Here is a 21,578-nt window from a genome sequence, read left to right on the forward strand (position 1 = left end):
TCTTCTTTTGAGATGCCAGAGAAGAGCTTATGGAGTCATGAGGATGCTGGAGGGAGGTACAGTAGTGTTCAGAATAATAGTAGTGCTATGTGACTAAAAAGATTAATCCAGGTTTTGAGTATATTTCTTATTGTTACATGGGAAACAAGGTACCAGTAGATTCTCACAAATCCAACAAGACCAAGCATTCATGATATGCACACTCTTAAGGCTATGAAATTGGGCTATTAGTAAAAAAAAAAAAAAGTAGAAAAGGGGGGTGTTCACAATAATAGTAGCATCTGCTGTTGACGCTACAAACTCAAAACTATTATGTTCAAACTGCTTTTTTATCAATCCTGTGAATCACTAAACTAGTATTTAGTTGTATAACCACAGTTTTTCAAGATTTCTTCACATCTGCGACTGCGAGGCATTAATTTTTGTTGGTTTGGAACCAAGATTTTGCTGGTTTACTAGTGTGCTTGGGGTCATTGTCTTGTTGAAACACCCATTTCAAGGGCATGTCCTCTTCAGCATAAGGCAACATGACCTCTTCAAGTATTTTGACATATCCAAACTGATCCATGATACCTGGTATGTGATATATAGGCCCAACACCATAGTAGGAGAAACATGCCCATATCATGATGCTTGCACCACCATGCTTCACTGTCTTCACTGTGAACTGTGGCTTGAATTCAGAGTTTGGGGGTCGTCTCACAAACTGTCTGCAGCCCTTGGACCCAAAAAGAACAATTTTACTCTCATCAGTCCACAAAATATTCCTCCATTTCTCTTTAGGCCAGTTGATATGTTCTTTGGCAAATTGTAACCTCTTCTGCACGTGTCTTTTATTTAACAGAGGGACTTTGCAGGGGATTCTTGCACATAAATTACCTTCACACAGGCATCTTCTAACTGTCACAGCACTTACAGGTAACTCCAGACTGTCATTGATTATCCTGGAGCTGATCAATGGGTGAGCCTTTGCCATTCTGGTTATTCTTCTATCCATTTTGATGGTTGTTTTCCGTTTTCTTTCACGCGTCTCTGGTTTTTTTTGTCCATTTTAAAGCATTTGAGATCATTGTAGATGAACAGCCTATAATTTTTTGCACCTGTGTATAAGTTTCCCCTCTCCAATCAACTTTTTAATCAAACTACGCTGTTCTTCTGAACAATGTCTTGAACGTCCCATTTTCCTCAGGCTTTCAAAGAGAAAAGCATGTTCAACAGGTGCTGGCTTCATCCTTAAATAGGGGACACCTGATTCACACCTGTTTGTTCCACAAAACTGACGAACTCACTGACTGAATGTCACACTACTATTATTGTGAACACCCCCTTTTCTACTTTTTTTTTACTAATAGCCCAATTTCATAGCCTTAAGAGTGTGCATATCATGAATGCTTGGTCTTGTTGGATTTGTGAGAATCTACTGAATCTACTGGTACCTTGTTTCCCGTGTAACAATAAGAAATATACTCAAAACCTGGATTAATCTTTTTAGTCACATAGCACTACTATTATTCTGAACACTACTGTAATTCAGTGGGCAGTCAAAGTGTCTTATAATTATCTCAAACAATAAGGTCATGATTTTGTCTGTTTGTAGTTTCACAAAAATTATCAATCACACAAAATGTGAGCTTCAAACACAAACTACTTCATTTTGGAATAGAACCGGACAAAGATGTGAAGCCAGATAATTTTGACTCAAACTCAGTATTTTCACCCATTCTGAATTACTGTCTCGGTTATGATTGATAATTTTGACTGGCAAAGCCACATTTTCAATTTAATGAATGTAAAATTAAAAAAGAATTATCTTGGACTTGCTCAGGTTGTTGTAGGTTTAAAAGAAAAATAAGCATGGGAGGGGGAAACAAGGTAATATTTTACCAGAAATAAAAACAAAACACCCCACCTCGTTTCCATGTTCAAATGCATGAATTTGCAAGAAAAAAAAAATCTGTTTTCTTGGCAGAAATGGCAACAAACTCAAACTCAATACAAATTCCTACGTCAATGAATATTGAAGAATACAAATATTTTAATTTACACTTTCTGCCAATATTCTAACTTCATATTCAGATTTTATTTTACACCAATAGTGCATTAATATCTTGGTGTAGAAATCATAAATCTGTGATCCATCATTAGTGTATCGCCAGCTCATAAAGTTAAAACTTTATTAATGCAAAGAAAAGCTGCCAAATGAAGACATGTATGAGTGAAGCCACAAAAGCAAAGAAGAAGCAAAGAGAAAAGTTAAGACTTAATCACATGTTGTGTTTATTTCCAGAATCATTTTAGGAAACTGGGAGGAGTTACTGAACTGAAAATGGAGTCGACTCAAAGTAGCAGAAAGCTTTAAGATAAGCACAAGAACTGTATATTCAGATGTACATTCTCTGACAATATATTCATCAATTTTACAGAGACACAGAAATAAAAAAGTTCAGAGTTGCATGTTAGAAGCAAGCAGTTGACGTGTTAATAGTTTTTAGTATATACAAAGTCAAAGTGATGAGCCAGATGTTGATACAGATGCTGTATGATGCTTTCAATGGCTGATGGTAAAAATCAGTGATCAGAACGCTCAGCTTGAATTTTATACTTCCTGTTCACTTTTGGAATGTTTATGTGGAATCAAGGTTCCTCTCAGCCACCGAACCACATACAGCAGAAAATACAGCAAGGCTGGACTAATTCTCCTTGGTCTCCTTAGAATCATTTAAAGGACTTTTAAATGACAGCGATGCTGGCACATTGACATATAGTTGTTTTAACTGATTTTTTTTTATTATTATTATATTGTAAAAATGTGTGTTGTTTTTTAACTTTTATACTGAAATTTTTCCATTGGCTGGTAATTGTTTATTCTGTATGTGTGGTGGAATGCTGAAATTGACACGTAGCCTTGCTGCCTGTCTTTGCCAGGACGCTCTTGTAAAAGAGATTTTTGAGCTCAATGAGTCTCTTTTCTTGGTTAAATAAAGGTTAGAAAGAGATGCTGTTTTTTTTAAATTGCTTAAATCAACAATCAGTAAGGAAAATAAACAAACAAACAAAAAACCCCAAAACATTTTTGGTCACAATGACATCATATGTTCCAGAAAAGTTTGAAAGATGCCGTCTGAAGTCTTTGGACTGAACTAAACCCCAACAATCAACAGCATATTAGAAAGGAATTATTATGGGGAAATAATCATGTAATTAGGTTGTTTTTTAATCTCTGGCAAGAAAGTCACATTTTCATCATCTGTGCCTCTCTGTTGGAATTGTATTTATTTAAAAAACAAACAAACAAAAAAACACAAGATTATGCTGATAAAGTTATTAACAGGAATCCTAAAATTTTGGGAGCACTTACCTCCTCCCCCCCCCCCCCCCCCCCCAAAAAAAGTGTAGCCAGATAATGTTAAAAAAAAGTGTCAAACATGCTAACACAACTGATACTGATAAATCTTGCAGAAAATCTTGTGACTATCCTAAATTTTGAGGTGGATGTGTGGAAAAGGGATGAAGCACCAGAGCATTTAAATTATTATCATCATCATCACTTTTAACTTCGATAACTTGTTTTACCAATAAAATGCTTTTGAATTCAACTTTGTTAATATTTAGGGCCTATTCTAGCACCGGGAATCATGCCATTTTAGGCCATACTTACATAAAAATTCAGGGAATTATAAAATAATTTGATACTCTACTAACAACTAGAGTTTAAGAGAATGAAAAGAATTGGAGTGATGAAATAAAACAAGGCTGGAGACGTCTGAACACTGTACCAATTAGTCAGTTTTCATAAAACTGTTCATGTTGGCTCTGTGTAGAAACTATTCCTTTTGTTATGAATAAGCCCCCTAATTTAGATTTTAGGATGTCTTGACAGAGGTCTGTGTTTGCGTTTCTTTGACCTCAGACACCATGTGACCAGTTCCCTTGTGGACTGTGTACGACACACTGTGGGTTACTGCTGTAATGGCATCAAAATGTTTGGGCGCTTGTGGGATTTTTCACATTTGAATTCTTATGAAATGAATTATCAAAAGAAGAATTTAGATTTGTATCAAAATATGTAAAATAATGCCTTTTAAACTCTGAAAATAAATCTCTACAAGATGACATGAAATAAATAAACTAAGAACTGGCACTCACAGTTTAACACCTGCACCTTACGGGTTTGGCAAACAGTCTTGCAAAGTAATTCTTTGTGATTCAGCGATACTGTAATGTGTGTGTGTGTGTGTGTGTGTGTGTGTGTGAGAGAGAGAGAGAGAGAGACTTGATCAATTCAAACACTTTTCCCCTGACTAACACATGCGACCCTTCCATCTTGCTTAATCCATAGTGGCTCCAAATTGTTAAACAATTAAGACCTTGAACTTGACCCAAAAGTCATGTGACCAACAAAAAGGTGGCATATGCTTTTCTTCATGTTTAATAACAACCATGTCAGTTAGCAACAGTGTTTAGCGTTTAACAGCATCCATTAAGTGTATGACTTTTAACCAAATTTTCACAAAATCACAGAACTTTGTCAGTGGCTGAGCCTCGTTAATTCCACCAAGTTTGGTCTGGTCTAGGACCTAACTGAGACGTGTGTGCACATCATTTAGGAGAGGATAACTCAACTGTTCTAGACTACCACGAGCCCAATGAACAGCCACTAGAAAACATCAAGTCAAACGACCTACATGCCGTCCGGAATCGTCACACATTTAGTAACTTAAACTTTCTGGGCTTAAATTATGTGTATCTGCATACATGTTGGGAAATTTCACTGATAATCTTTAAAACATTTAAGATCTCTAGATACTGTTGTCTGTCTGCTAAAGAAACACGTTTTGTTTTGTATTTTTCCACTTTAAATCAATATTCTATCGATAACAGTATGAGTGAAAATAAAATTTCATCGTATTTCAATCAATCAATCAACTTTTTTTATATATAGCGCCAAATCACAACAAACAGTTGCCCCAAGGCGCTTTATATTGTAAGGCAAGGCCATACAATAATTATGTAAAACCCCAACGGTCAAAACGACCCCCCGTGAGCAAGCACTTGGCTACAGTGGAAAGGAAAAACTCCCTTTTAACAGGAAGAAACCTCCAGCAGAACCAGGCTCAGGGAGGGGCAGTCTTCTGCTGGGACTGGTTGGGGCTGAGGGAGAGAACCAGGAAAAAGACATGCTGTGGAGGGGAGCAGAGATCAATCACTAATGATTAAATGCAGAGTGGTGCATACAGAGCAAAAAGAGAAAGAAACACTCAGTGCATCATGGGAACCCCCCAGCAGTCTAAGTCTATAGCAGCATAACTAAGGGATGGTTCAGGGTCACCTGATCCAGCCCTAACTATAAGCTTTAGCAAAAAGGAAAGTTTTAAGCATAATCTTAAAAGTAGAGAGGGTGTCTGTCTCCCTGATCTGAATTGGGAGCTGATTCCACAGGAGAGGAGCCTGAAAGCTGAAGGCTCTGCCTCCCATTCTACTCTTACAAACCCTAGGAACTACAAGTAAGCCTGCAGTCTGAGAGCGAAGCACTCTATTGGGGTGATATGGTACTACGAGGTCCCTAAGATAAGATGGGACCTGATTATTCAAAACCTTATAAGTAAGAAGAAGAATTTTAAATTCTATTCTAGAATTAACAGGAAGCCAATGAAGAGAGGCCAATATGGGTGAGATATGCTCTCTCCTTCTAGTCCCCGTCAGTACTCTAGCTGCAGCATTTTGAATTAACTGAAGGCTTTTTAGGGAACTTTTAGGACAACCTGATAATAATGAATTACAATAGTCCAGCCTAGAGGAAATAAATGCATGAATTAGTTTTTCAGCATCACTCTGAGACAAGACCTTTCTGATTTTAGAGATATTGCGTAAATGCAAAAAAGCAGTCCTACATATTTGTTTAATATGCGCTTTGAATGACATATCCTGATCAAAAATGACTCCAAGATTTCTCACAGTATTACTAGAGGTCAGGGAAATGCCATCCAGAGTAAGGATCTGGTTAGACACCATGTTTCTAAGATTTGTGGGGCCAAGTACAATAACTTCAGTTTTATCTGAGTTTAAAAGCAGGAAATTAGAGGTCATCCATGTCTTTATGTCTGTAAGACAATCCTGCAGTTTAGCTAATTGGTGTATTTGGCAAATGTTTGTTTTCTTTCAATGTACATTAATAAGTTGACCCACTTATTTTAGACATTTTCTCTTAACATATCAAAATAGAAATTTTACACTCTTCTGTGACCCTCCCAAACATGTTCTGCTCATTCTGAACATATTGGAAAATCTGTAGCTGCTGCAGTTTAGAAAATACAGCTGTGTCTGAAGTAAGACTCAGGATGAAAAAGGGCGTGGTCGTATTTGGGATGTTCATTCTGGACAGAGATTTTGGCACATATCCCGAGTTGTTCATTGGGGTCATGTTAGTCTAAAACAGGTGACTTATCCTCCTCTTTTGTTCACAGTTGGCCGTAGGGTCGGGGTTACCTGAGCAATCATGTAATGTGCAAGTACTATCACAACCAAACTATCACTTTTACAACCTGTTTTATTTAGAAAATAAAAACATTTTTAAGATACTGAATATCTTTTTTTTTTTCGTGGGTTGGGGGGGAATCATAACAACCAAATTTAAATACTTAAAATCCCAATGATGCCTAAACCTTTTCATGCCAGTATATTTAAAGTTATTTAGATATTTAAAATTATCTGCTAGCAGCACAACAGGCCTATGAGTGAGCACTGACTATAAACTGTCAGTTTGTATAAAAATCCACTCAAAGCTGTGACACTTCTTCACTGGAACGTGATCACCACATATTACGATGATAAAATGCACGTTCACATTGCGTTTGTTGTCACCGAGTTTTTAGGGTTAACATCATGCAGCCAATGTTAGACACTGAGAAGGCTGTGCTCAGTGTTTGCACCCATCTGTCCAAGAAAGACTTCAGACAGTAAGTCATGGAAGTCAGTCCATGCACTGTTCTCATGATCTGGCAGTATACTGTATGTTATCAACGTTGTTCAGCAATAATAAATGGAAAATAATCACACACACTGGGCACAGAAGTAAACAAAAGCACCAGGGCTGAGACCTGAGACCTGTGCAACACACACCCATGCACTTTGACTACACATCTGACCTACAGGCCTACGCTGTATTACATGGTTATTATACAGACATTTTAACATACAAATACTGTATATACAGTAATACTTGTAGGTTGGTGGTATCTTATCAGAAACTTTTCACAGCAACTTGTACTGACTGCAGAATAATAATGAAGTTTTATATTATGAAGTTGTGGCATATTGGCTCACTCTCATAATGAGAATATAATATTGATGTGAGAAAGTACTCAGCAAAATTAAATCTAACAAAATATATCGAGCTTAAAAAAATACCATCTGCATTGTTGTCAAACATAATACAAAAAATACAGATAATCATTGCACTATTGCTCAGGGCATTTCGTCAATAAATACAAATCAAACGCATTTAAATCTGTTCTGTCAGGTACAAAGAAGCAACAGCTTCATTTTGTTGTTGGCAGGAAAAGTGCATAAATTTGCTTTTAGTTCAACACAAAAGCTTCTCTTGATCAAATTGCTCAATCAGTCGTAACCACAGTCACCCAGAGCGACGCCAAATGCAAAACTGCCACCACTCCATAATGCGGCACAGACAGCACCGACCTGCTGCACCACCCTGTACTACTCGGTTTGGCATCGTTTGGTCCGCGATGTGAAGCCCATAGATTAGAGGACTCAAACACCACCACCATCATCACCACAATTAAACAAAACCAAATCTGGGTAAACGCACCGTGACGGGACTTTGGTTTAGAGGACCCTTTGCTTTATTGGAACCACAAACTAGCACCCGTTAACAACTCCACATCAAGAGTCTCGTTAGAGAATCCTGACAGAGAACGACATCACAGTGGATAACCCTGTACGGACGAAAGAATTTCTCCATACGCGCTGTGACTGTACCGCTTAACACTTATTATTGTATATACGCTGATTTTTGGTGACGTTTTGTCAAAAACAGCTAGCCAAATCTGACATCATCAAAGGAAGGTAACGCTGAGTTCTTATGTGATCCTGGGGGGGGGATTGATCACTGGTAGATGCTGGTTTCATGTCTCAAGTCAACAGATTGTGCTGGGAGGGGGGTGCTGGACTTATTCTCGGAAAATCTGATCTAGAGAAGTAGTTGATAAGATGAACAGTCTCTTTTCGCGGTTACCAGAGGAGGATCACCCACTGTCGTTTGTCGAATGGCACCGCCTGCACGCGCTTGACACTGACAGAATAAACCTCTTCTAGCACTCAGCTATGTTGAGACAGATAAACTCCTGAATACATCTCTTATACTGCTGCTCAGTGGGGCTGCTGACTGGGTATTGACCTGGTTGGCCAAAGGGTCCCTCTGACTCCCGCATCTCCTCGTTCATTCTGGCTAGACGTAGTCTGAAAAAGAAGAAGAAAACAACAACAACAACACAGAAGAAAGGGAAGAAGAGCAGAATGTTAAACATCCATCAAAACTGGAGTCTTAAGAACATTATAAAAAATGTTGACATGCATTAACATACAGTGTGACGATGTCGGCATTGGCTTGTTGTACAGCTATAGTCAAAGGATCCTGGCCATCCTCATCCCCGTCATTCTGTGTAGCTCCTCTTTTCAGGAATAAACATACCTGCCTGGAAATGCCAGATAAATGATGGTTTCAAAGGTCTGGGCAGCATACAAGCCGAACTTCTTCAAGCTAAATGAAGCAGCTGCACACACTTCGCAGATCACTTCCAGCGTACCAGCAAAAAGACAAGTTCAACTACAACAGAAATTACTGGAGGTGTTGTAGATGCATCACGGCTCACCCTGTGTGTCCCAGAGAGGTGGCGTGATACAGCGGGCCACGCCCTCTCGTGTCTCTTTGGTTGACATCGGCAGCATTCTGGAGCAGGAACTCGCAGGCTATCAATGATCCCTGAGACAGAAGACACAACAACATGCTCATCAGACACTTGGGCACTAAATGTGTCCAACTCATTCAGGTGTCCTCTTTGTGATTCTGTTCATTTACTGCTGAGAAAGTGTTGTGAGAGTCTTTAGTTCTGGCTGATTGAGTCTGTCCCCCCGTGCTTGAGGTGCGGATGTTCAATTTTCCTGCAGATGATCATGGAGACTGAGGGCCTTTGTCTGGTGGTCCACTGTTTGAGGATGCAGCCTGTCTGAAGAAGATTTTGGATTTGGATGCACCTGGCGTAAAACCTGTGCCAAAAACCAATGTGGATCTGGCTGTATCCGCTGTGGCGAGCCTGACCCAAAACGGGAGCAGCCGAAATGCCTATTCACGGTTTTAGAGTATCCCAGAATCCTTTGCGTGCTGGGGAGGGAGGCTTGATAATGGCTCAGCTTAACCCTAACTTTAACACTGAAAATGTCAGACATGCTAACGCATTAGCATCGGTCCCGTTTTTAAGTTATGAAATACATCTATCAACCATTTCAGAAGACCATAACAGGTCGGTTTAACAGAAAAAGATAAAGCAAAATAAAACAAAGAACCAACGAAGCAGCAGATCAAAGATCGAAGTAGTGCTTCATTGGTTCAAGGTTCAAAGCAAAGCCGCGCTGCAGAAACAGCTGATTACAGACCCGCTGAAGGGTCTGTATAATCAGCGTAGAGAAATGATCATTTTCCCCAACAAGCACCCCCAAAAACAACGGCCACTCTGAAGGACCGATAAGGAAATCATTAAGCAAAAAGGCTATTGATGTCGATGGATCAAATAATTCCTTAAGGATACCTGAAAAGAACCGGTTCCCAACACACAACCCTAACAGCAACACGCTTTTTTTTTTTTTTTAAATATAAAACTCACATTAAAGACTCACCCTTAAGAAATGATTCAATCCACCAACATCAACAGCCTTCAGAGTGGCCATTGTTTTTAGGGGTGTTTGTCGGGAAAATGATCATTTCTCTACGTCGATCACAGACCCTGCAGCAGGTCTGTAATCAACCGCTTGTGCAGCGGCTCTGTTTGAAGCTTGAACCAATGAAGCAGTGCTCCAATCTGCTGGTTCTTTGCTTCGCTGCTTCTCAGAAGCAGCAAGTCCGCTTCTTAATCCCTCTCAAAGCCATTTAAAAATGTCAATCACGAGCCACTTTTGTGCGGATTAAAGTCACTAACAGGGGCTCTTCTCTCGGTGCAGGTAAAAAACAAGAATTGTCCTCCGTTCTGTTGACCAGCTCCAAATGCTGCGCCGCTGTTTGCCAAGACATGTTAGAGTCGGGTCAGAATTAATAGCTTCAAAACGAATCACCGTTTTAAATCAAATGAAACCTCTTTCCAAACGTTGTAACACAGACAATAAACTAATATCAACCAAAACGTTTATTCCCTCCCAAAATGAGACGTCCTGTGTTCTTTATGAATTACACTGATGTTGACGTGCAGCACAGCTGAGCTCAGCTCAGAGGTACGGAGTGACTTTCATGCCTGAAAGGAAATGCTTCTGACAAAAACTACAGATTTAGTTTATTTCTAATTATGTCCAGAGATCAAAGATCCAGTGAACAATTTCACATTTATTTACTTTAAGACTCAATAAAATGTTGCTGACATAGAAAATCTGTAAAGCCTACTTTTAGTACATACAAATTCACAAGAGGTATCGATAAGGGAATCGGATCGATAAGCAGAATCGATGGTATCGATATCAATAAAATCTTATCAATACCCACCCCTAGGTCTGCTTGAGGTTTCTTCATCCAAACTCGCCTGAGGTCATTTTCTTTACCACTGTTATCTACGTGCTTGCTCAGGGGGGTTGGAAAGGTTAGAAAAGTGGTGTCCAAAGTGTTCCAGAAAGGGCCAAAAGGATGCAGATTTTCTTTGCTGCCACTGACTCCAGCAGATGATTTCACTGATTAACATCACTTTGAGCAGGTGGGATGAATTCATCAGTGAAATCCCCTGCTGGAGTCAGTGATTGTAAAGGAAACCTGAACCCTCTCAGCCCTTTTCTGGAATCAGTTTGATACTTCTGGTTTAAAGCCATGGTGACGACCCGAATCGCAGCCTTACTCCAATCACAGCCTCACCCTAGTCACACCCTAACCCCAATCACATCCTTACCCCAGCCACAGCCTTACCCCAGTCACAGACTAACCCCAGTCACAGACTAATGTCAATCACAGCCTTACCCCAACCACAGCCTTACCCTAGTCACAGCCTAACCCTAGTCACAGACTAACCCCAATCACAGCCTTACCCCAACCACAGCCTTATCCTAGTCACAGCCTTACCCCAACCACAGCCTTACCCTAGTCACAGCCTAACCCTAGTCACAGACTAACCCCAATCACAGCCTTACCCCAACCACAGCCTTATCCTAGTCACAGCCTTACCCCAACCACAGCCTTACCCTAGTCACAGACTAACCCCAATCACAGCCTTACCCCAACCACAGCCTTATCCTAGTCACAGCCTTACCCCAACCACAGCCTTATCCTAGTCACAGCCTTACCCCAACCACAGCCTTACCCTAGTCACAGCCTAACCCCAATCACAGCCTTACCCCAACCACAGCCTTATCCTAGTCACAGACTAACCCCAACCACAGCCTTACCCTAGTCACAGCCTTACCCCAGTCAAAGACTAACCCCAATCACAGCCTTACCCCAGTCACAGACTAACCCCAACCACAGCCTTACCCTAGTCACAGCCTTACCCTAGTCACAACCTTACCCTAGTCACAGACTAACCCCAACCACAGCCTAACCCTAGTCACAGCCTAACCCTAGTCACAGACTAACCTCAATCACAGCCTTACCCCAGTCACAGACTAACCCCAGTCACAGACTAACCCCAGTCACAGCCTTACCCCAGTCACAGACTAACCTCAATCACAGCCTTACCCCAGTCACAGACTAACCTCAATCACAGCCTTACCCCAGTCACAGACTAACCTCAATCACAGCCTTACCCCAGTCACAGACTAACCCCAGTCACAGACTAACCCCAGTCACAGCCTTACCCCAGTCACAGACTAACCTCAATCACAGCCTTACCCCAGTCACAGACTAACCTCAATCACAGCCTTACCCCAGTCACAGACTAACCTCAATCACAGCCTTACCCCAGTCACAGACTAACCCCAGTCACAGCCTTACCCCAGTCACAGACTAACCCCAGTCACAGCCTTACCCCAGTCACAGACTAACCCCAGTCACAGACTAACCCCAGTCACAGCCTTACCCCAGTCACAGACTAACCTCAATCACAGCCTTACCCCAGTCACAGACTAACCCCAGTCACAGACTAACCCCAGTCACAGCCTTACCCCAGTTACAGACTAACCCCAATAACAGCCTGGAATTAGCGGCGTACTTTCCTTCATCCTCAGTGTTCACTAAATTCACGTTGGCCCCGTGGGCCAGCGCTTCAGCCATGACAGGCAGGTGCGGGCCCTTGAGGCTTTGTAGAGCAGGGCTCCAGGATGAAGGTCCGTCATGGTCTTCTACGTCTGATGTCTCTGGCTCAGCTTCCAGCTCAGCGTCGCCACCTCGAGTCATCGGACACTTCGCACTCTGAGAGGAATCAGATGAAAATGTGCATAACAAAGCATCTGGTAAAAAGTGCTGTAGAATTTATCACGTGCAACAGGCATTAATTCTTGGTCCATTAAGGGCTGTCTGAAACACATTTTTCCTGATGGACTCACCCTCCTCTGTGACGCTGTTCACCACTGAGCCAAACACCAAGATGTCAATGCTTCCATCAGTGCTGCCTCCCAACCCGCTGTCGCTGCTTAAACCTGCCGGACCGGGAAATGCCATCACGGGGACACATTAGTGACGACAACACAAACAGCACATGGGCCGTTTGTGTGTGGATACAATCAGGATTGTTAAAGACGAGACCATCATGTCAGGAAAAGCTCCTCGAACCAGTGAGCTACCTTACTTCGGGGCCCAGATCCTGTATCGAAGTAGGAGAAGAGAGAGTCCAGCTCATCGGGGCAAAACAGAGAGTCTCGTCTGAATTTTGCAGCTGCTGTGACACAAACACAGTATTTGTTTAAATGAATAACCGGAGTCATTACCGCGCCATATATACGCATTCTGAATAACCGCAGATCCACACAGAGTTCAGCTTAAGGGTCATACTGTGAAGAATACTGTGCAGATACACATGTCTGAGGTTTCCTGTAAAACATTCCCAAAGCCCCATCAGTCTAAAGCCTGTGCACACAGAAACCCCTCCTCAGTTAGAGGCCAAAAGTTTGGGCCTTAAACAGCACCTCTTTATTTTTCAATTCTACTTCACCATATTAAGCCGGACCTGCAGTGGAAAAAAAAAACATATGGTAATGCATGGCCCAAATTATACGTGACCTATGAACTCCACATATTTGTCATTTAAAAATATCAGTAATGTGTGTAAAAAGGTGAACATGTGGGTTTTGTGTGAATACAGCACCAGGTGAACTTACTCAGGTTACTGCAAAGGGATAGACTATACTGGCCTGAATATAAGACTTTTTCTGTGAAACACATCATGTCGCTCGATCAGAAACAGACCAATATCATGGTCCTGGATGCAGTTTACACTTACGGTGCAGAATGGTGCTTGACCCCATTTGAACACAGTTATTTATCTACACAACTTTAACAAAATCGCCACAAGAGCCAGCACGTAACATTCACAAATAATAAATTACTATCATCAACAATTATTTACAGTTCTCCCAGACGTCCTTCTGATCTCCGTAAGTTTTATGTCCAATCCTATCCACTATGCTGGCTACTGTTTTATAATCCGAAGTGTCTTATGTTCAAGCCAATGCTGTAACAGAACCACCTTACAGTACCAGAGGAGAGGGTGGAAGGAGAAGTGCTTCCAAGTTCTTGACGGTATCTTTGCCGCGTTTTGGACACCGTGGTGGCGCTGTTGTGTCTCCGACACTTCTTCGCGCTCCACTGATGTTCAGACTTCCTCTCACCATTGATGAGTATCTCTGTGGAGCCCAGCTTCTTCAGGAATTTCTTCTCCACATACTTGGCCTTAATCCAAGCTTCTTTTTCCTGCCTGCAAGAACATCAAACGAGACGTCACATATTAACAGCGTCACACTGACCAACACCGAGCGATTTCAATAATGTGTGAGACTGTTTCAGAGGCGATTCTGGACTTCTACCTTGAACTGGATGGTAAAGGTTTCTTTAGCCCCTGATCTCTGCACGAGCCTTCGTAAATGTGGTTAATGACAATGTTTCCAAGCTCACACATTAACTAGAAAGCAATGCAGACAAAAAAAAAAAGACAAACGCTGACTTTAATGGCTTTTAAGACTAAAATAATGGCTACTGGGGAAATAATAAAGAAATGTACCTTTAGTAATTCTGGTTCCCATGAGTCCAGTGTAAGTGAGCGAACCTTTGAACAGTGAACTCCCAAACTCCTGAAACACGACACATTCAGAGTTTGTAAAATTTACAAAGAACACTTACTTTTTTAAATGACTGACTATATGTAACCATGTACACATGCAGAATTTTAAATAAAAAACCAGACAAGATTAAACACACACACAAAAAATTTGAAAGTCACTAAAAAAAATTAAGTTTAAAATTTGCAATATGTGTACATGATGCAGCATAACATCATACGGCTGCTATTTAATGAACAATAAAACCGATTAACAGCTACATTAATTTATTCATTCACTAGTCAAAGGTACACATATTGATGCCACCAGTGTCAGCAGCTCCACAACCACCAGGGGGTGAAGTCAACACAAGGTCAGAGAAAGATGTTCACTCAAAAAGCTCTGCAACCTTTTGGTGTTGCATGGTAACAGTTCTAAGAGCTGCAGGGATCTAAAGATCGCACAAGTTTTCTCTACAGGACAAAAAAAAGTGAAGCTATGCTTATTGTGATGCAAATCAACGAGTTCCACCACTGATGCTCTCTGGGGTCCAGGCAACAGGAGCACATTAAGGAAAAAACACAGTGCATTTCTAACACACAAGAAAGGGGTCATGACTGATCTCGATCTCATCAGACATGCATGAATATTCAAAAGGACGCAAAGTTTGACATAATACAACCTAAGTGGCCCCAGTTGGGGCTTTATTTAAATAGATTAAAATCCACAGTGAGATTAAAACCTGTCCAAATGCAGCATCCCCTTTATAAACAACGATGACCGTCAACTTGGAGAGATGTGTATGGAGGAGTAAACATCCACCATTAAACACAAAGTCAGCATAAAGTCCTTAATGAGTACCGAAAATATGTAAAATAATGCAGCATGAACATTATTATCGCAGCTCTCTGTGAACATGATGGGGAGCAGCTCCTGAGAGAGGAAACACCAGGTCCACTGGTCATGTGAACAGAAAAAATGACTCATAAATCCACTTTATGTGGTTAATATTTGCAATAATCAGACAGCTGCACCTGAACCTGCTCCACCAGCACAAAACAACCACAAGGCAATTAACGAGCTTCATCATTCTCACCCGTTTAGCAAAAACAACGATTGGTTAGCACCCTTAAAATGACTATAATTTAATCAGAGGCTGTCCATCTACACCTCCCCACAAGTCCCCACCCAAAGGATCCTCCACAGTCTTTGCTGGTTGCTAGATTCCTTAGCATTCCTCCACGCTGGATCACGCTGACAGGAGAGCACCACACTTACCCCAGTGATGCTGCAGACCTTCCCTCACAGTGCAAATAGTACATTCTCATTCTAAGTCTCCTAAGGTAACCACTCAACACACAAATCATCTGACCTTACCCAAGGATTCTTGGGTGAGAAACTGAACCAGCTGTCGACCAGAAAGGGAATTCATGGATACAAAACAATAACAACTGGTAAATCTAAAATAGCAACTGTTTAAAAATCATAATTACCCCTTCTGACAGGCTGAAAATGAAAATTTGAAATTTTTGCAGGAGAAGAAAAAATAAAACCTACACAACTAAATACAAATAAGACTAGACGCTGGCTCTCCTCTATGTCAGGCTCATCTTCACTTTTTCCTGACTGACTGCCCAAACTGAATATCTCAGTTTCAAAAGGTTCTGACACCTCAAAAAGGAATAATTAACATTTAATCATGGTAGAATACTGAGCAAAAACATATCTTGGATTGTGAGGGCGGTGTGAAGTGCCAGCGCAAAAACATCTCATAGGCAAATGGAGGCACTGATGGTGGGTGAAATCAGAGGCTCTACACGGATTTTGAATGACAGATGCAAATCTTCTGATCTACTGCCACCCGTGACCTTAAACTTACCTGTCACTTCGCCCAATTTCCCTCACCTTTTGGAATGTTCAAGCTTTTCTTTCTTTTTTTTTATACTTATTTTATTGGAGTTTTAGCAGTAACAAACAAAAACGTGGGTAACTGTTTACATTTAGATTACATTTTGGTGTATTCTAACCATTTTTTTTTCCAGCGTTTTAAAAAGACATGTCCTTTAAGTCTAAGAGAAAAGGTCAGTTTTCCCTAATGTAGCTTTCTTCGATAATGTCCAGCCAGTGATTAAGACTTGGAGGGTCGGGTTTAATCCAGTTCCTTGTGATAGCTTTTTTCGATGCAACTGACAAAACTTTAAAAAGGTACATGTCCTCTTTCTGAAAAAGCTCTTCTGTTTAGAAGGCCCAGGAGATAGATTGGGGATCCCTGGGAATTGCATATGAGAAAATACTTGTGTTGTTTCAAATACATTGTCCCAGAAAAGTTTTAATTTTGTACATGTCCAATGTGTTCACTTGGACCTCTCCAGCTGCTGGGGTCCTCAACACATGCAGACTGGATCACGCATCAAGAATGAGCCACATGACCAAAAATATCATAGCTGATGTTCCATCACAATGCCAGTGATACTCCTCATCCAAGTCCCCATGTAACAATTGTTTGAAACAGTCCATTCCAGTAGTATGCAAAGATCCTGTAAGGAGACGTAGCACAAAGACATTGAGTTAGGTGACATCACCTTAGGTCACTGGTTAGCGCCAAATCTCACAACCATGCAATAAAAAACGCAGCCACAGAACCTTAAAGACTTGAGCCTGAGTCATGCTTCTCAGTCTCTGCAGCTCTGTAGTGACGCAGAGCCCTCTGCATCACTGCGTACCCTCTCCGAGCGCTCTCCACAGCCTGAGGTGCATCTCTCAAAATTTAAACTACATGTTAAAACAAAGGAGACCGCAAGAGCTGTGACTGGTTACTTTTCCAGTTTTACTCCTTCCTCTCCTGTCGTATTTAAGATGAGATCAAATTCATACCGAAGGAAATTGTTTACAAGTTTTTGCAATGCGCTTGTGGGTTACATTTCGATCATGGCTCAAATCGACGAATGTTTGGTAGAAAAGTCCGCAAAATCTGACCAATTTACAACATGGAGTCGAAAAACTAAAAAGACGCTCGAAAAACTACACTTTTGTTTCTGTTTGTTATCAACTTTTCCTTTTAATTACTGTAGCACTTTGAGATTTACTGTAAATGTAAGTGCACTATAAATTCAATTTATTATTATTATTAAATAACCGACAATTCATGGAGGGAAACTGCACGGAACTTTGATTTGGGGTTGATCACTGTATAAAGAATTGGAAGTCATTGAGGGACACATTAATCCGAAAAACAAACAAACCAAAAAACCCAACCAGGAGCAGTGGAGGTGCAGGCGGAAAGAAAGCCCCTGCCTTGTTCTTCACGTTGTGCCCCCCTACTATTCCAGTGGTAAATTGCATTGAAACACCCAACAACACAACGGAGAACTTCAAAAGTGTCACGCCCACGTCAACATGATTGTGTGGCCACGGAGTTACAGAGTTGTAGAAGCATAAATCAGACTTTAGCCTTTCCTTCTCCTGCAAAGGTATGAACATCTCCAAATGTCGATGCTGGGGGCTGCAGTGGCAGCCACAGAAAATTACCTTCATAACCTGCTCATATAGTTTAACTTTTTCCATAGTTGTTTTGGCATGTTTTCTAAATGTTGGATAATAGCTCTCTAAAAGATCCTTAATACTGCTTGAAAAGTTTTTAGACGAGTCGGTCCCCTCAAAGACCTAAGTCATTCCTATCAAGCCTCGACGTCGCTGACTGGATATGAACATAAATTGAGCTCTACCTGTGGATGCCGGAACATTCGATGCACAGCAGGATGCCCAGGTTGATGGAAGCCCAGCGAGGTTCGGCCTGTCCACAGTCACAGCAGTGCTCGTTGCCTGGCAGACACTGAATCCGCTGCAGGATGGACTCCCCTCGAACGCTGCGCTCCCGCGGTTCACTAGCTGAATCGATGCTGCTTGTAGATAGGGACGCTGTTCTGTCCAGATGCTAAAAATGCACACAAAAAGTTACCCATTAACATAGTAAAATGCAGCTAATGGCTAATTAGCAAAGATAACTTTTTTGTTAGCAGATTAGCTTTTCAGGTTACTTTGAAACGCATTAATGGCCCAGTCACACGGCAATTAATGAAGGGCAACGAAGCTCTAACAAACAAGAAATCTGGACTTTCGCTGCACTGTTGTTGGCATCGTTTAACCTTCGTGCAGCTTCGTTCCTGCAGCTGGCGCTTCATCGGATTTTTTAAACTGTCGAAAATTTGAACGAAGGGCAACGAAAACCTCAATTCGTCCGTGTTTCGTTTTGCTGTTGTTCTTGACGTTTTTTAATCGTTGTGTTGTTTTTTGTAATGTTTATGTTTAATTTGACTTCGTTTGACCGGCTGAATGTTTTCACACAGTGCAGAAGCCGGTTTGTGAGCGCTGAGGCTGCTGCTGCATTCATGTACAGTCGGAATTACAGGTCGGAAATTACAGCGCAAACTCAGCCTGCTTGCTTGGATTTTTCTTTATCTGTGTGTGTGTGTACATGTGGCAACAGGCAGATAATTCAGATGATTATACAACCCCTGGCGAAAATTATGGAATCACGGCCTCGAGGATGTTCAGTTCAGTTGTTTAATTTTGTAGAAAAAAAGCAGATCACAGACATGACACAAACTAAAGTCATTTCAAATGGCAACTTTCTGGCCTTTAAGAAACACTATAAGAAATCAGAAAAATAATTGTGGCAGTCAGTAATGGTTACTTTTTTTAGACCAAGCAGAGGGAAAAAAATATGGGACTCACTCAATTCTGAGGAAAAAATGATGGAATCATGAAAAACAAAGAACGCTCCAACACATCACTAGTATTTGTTGCACCACCTCTGGCTTTTCTAACAGCTTGCAGGTCTCTGAGGCACGGACTTAATGAGTGACAAACAGTACCTCTTCATCAATCTGGCTCCAACTTTCTCTGATCGCTGTTGCCAGATCAGCTTTGCAGGTTGGAGCCTTGTCATGGACCATTTTCTTCACACTTCCACCAAAGATTTTCAATTGGATTAAGATCCGGACTATTTGCGGCCATGACATTGACTCTATGTGTCTTTTTGCAAGGAATGTTTTCACAGTTTTTGCTCTATGGCAAAATGCATTATCATCTTGAACAAATGATTTCATCATCCCCAAACATCCTTTTCAATTGTCCAAAATATCAACGTAACTTGTGCATTATTGATGATGTAATGACAGCCATCTCCCCCAGTGACTTTACTGATCATGCAGCCCCATATCATCATGACTGTGGAAATTTACATTGTTCTCTTCAGGCAGGTCATCTTTATAAATCTCATTGGAAAGGCACCAAACAAAAGTTCACCAGCATCATCACCTTGCCCAATGCAGATTCCAGATTCATCACTGAATATGACTTTCATCCAGTCATCCACAGTTCACAATTGCTTTTCCTTAGCCCATTGTAACCTTGTTTTTTTCTGTTTAGGTGTTAATGATGGCTTTCGTTTAGCTTTTCTGTATGTAAATCCCATTTTCCTTTAGGCGGTTTCTTACAGTTCGGTCACAGATCGTTGACTCCAGTTCCTCCCATTCGTTCCTCATTTGTTTTGTTGTGCATTTTCGATTTTTGAGACATATTGCTTTTAAGTTTTCTGTCTTGACGCTTTGATGTCTTCCTTGGTCTACCAGTATGTTTGCCTTTCACAACCCTTCCCATGTTGTTTGTATTTGGTCCAGAGTTTAGACACAGCTGACTGTCAACAACCAACATCTTTTGCAACATTGTGTGATGATTTACTCTCTTTTAAGAGTTTGATAATCCTCTCCTTTGTTTCAATTGACATCTCTCTGTTGGAGCCATGATTCATGTCAGTCCCACTTTGGTGCAACAGCTCTCCAAGGTGTGATCACTCCTTTTTAGATGCAGACTAATGAGCAGATCTGATTTGATGCAGGTGTTAGTTTTTGGGGATGAAATTTACAGGGTGATTCATAATTTATTCCTCAGAATTGAGTGATTCCATATTTTTTTCCTCTGCTTGGTCTAAAAAAGTAACCGTTACTGACTGTCACAATATTTTTCCTGATTGCTTAGTGTTTCTTAAAGCCAGGAAGTTGCCATTTGAAATGACTTTAGTTTTGTGTCATGTCTGTGATCTGCTTTTTTTCTACAAATTAAACAACTGAATGAACATCCTCCGAGGCCGGTGATTCAATAATTTTTGCCAGGGGTTGTATAAAGAGCTGTTCTGGAAGGCAGAATTCACGTTGTGGATCAGCTGCAGCTGGTGAAAATAACTGCACATGTGAGTCAACGCGCGTGTTCACACACACTGATCAATTTACTGTTCTGATATATTCAATCATCTTTACACTTATATTTCTTCCTCCTTTTGACAGTTTTATGTTATAAATCAATATATATGGCTTAGAACATAATACAGTGATACAGCAGTGACCACGGCACACCAGTTTTTTTTTTTTTTTTTTAATTGGAGCAAGACAGAGTGCGCAGTGTGTCGACAGACAGTGAGGGTTCTGATAATGATGGAGATGATCCCTCTTTTGTTTTGGATGTGGAACCAGAGCAGGTGGTCCACAGATGTAAACACAGATCTCCACAGCTTCTGTTTGCAGTTTCTCCAGGACTCAGGTGCTATGAGCTCCGTCCCAGCACCAAATCCTGGACCTCAGAGATGCAGACACACACTGCTCCAGCTGTGGCTCCAGACGTGTTTCATTTAAAGTGTTGAGATCATTAGCTTTGGTCTCATTTCGTTCCTCTTTCATCCCTTTTGCGCTCTTGCTTCGCAGGCTGTTTGGTGATAAAGCTCTTTTGTCCACTTTTTCTCAACGAATTGTGACTTTGTTACTTTTACCCTTCGTTCAGGAATCGTCATGTGCCGTGTGACAATTGGCTTCCACTAAATTTAGTTCCGCTAGCATTTTCAAAAAAAAATAAATTTTAATGGTGAAAAATGTTTGTAAACCTTAAATCTGATCTGTGTTCCTGTTGGAGTTTATATGCTAATCCAGTAAGTGAAACAGACACAACCCATCACCTCAAGGAGATGAAGAAGCTATTTTCCGTGTGTATGTGTCTTTAATATTTCTTGTTTAATACTTTTTTGTACCGTGATAAACTGTATGTTGAACAGAAACTACATTTTAATTTAATTT

The 21,578-nt window shown here is 40.9% G+C and overlaps 1 protein-coding gene across 1 annotated transcript in view; it reads right to left on the reverse strand.

The window, feature by feature from the left end:
* Positions 1-21,578, reverse strand: part of acap3a (ArfGAP with coiled-coil, ankyrin repeat and PH domains 3a) — a 204,653-nt gene that overhangs the window by 4,157 nt on the left and 178,918 nt on the right. Inside the window, 14 exon segments of the mRNA XM_034173438.1 lie at positions 8,417-8,478; positions 8,604-8,714; positions 8,892-9,001; positions 12,384-12,401; positions 12,404-12,486; positions 12,489-12,537; positions 12,539-12,589; positions 12,591-12,613; positions 12,748-12,849; positions 12,990-13,079; positions 13,897-14,114; positions 14,224-14,318; positions 14,418-14,487; positions 18,180-18,388. Coding sequence (XP_034029329.1) covers positions 8,417-8,478; positions 8,604-8,714; positions 8,892-9,001; positions 12,384-12,401; positions 12,404-12,486; positions 12,489-12,537; positions 12,539-12,589; positions 12,591-12,613; positions 12,748-12,849; positions 12,990-13,079; positions 13,897-14,114; positions 14,224-14,318; positions 14,418-14,487; positions 18,180-18,388 — 1,291 coding nt within the window.

The sequence above is a fragment of the Thalassophryne amazonica genome, chromosome 6, assembly GCF_902500255.1.
Source record: "Thalassophryne amazonica chromosome 6, fThaAma1.1, whole genome shotgun sequence".
NCBI classification, from domain to species: Eukaryota; Metazoa; Chordata; class Actinopteri; order Batrachoidiformes; family Batrachoididae; genus Thalassophryne; species Thalassophryne amazonica.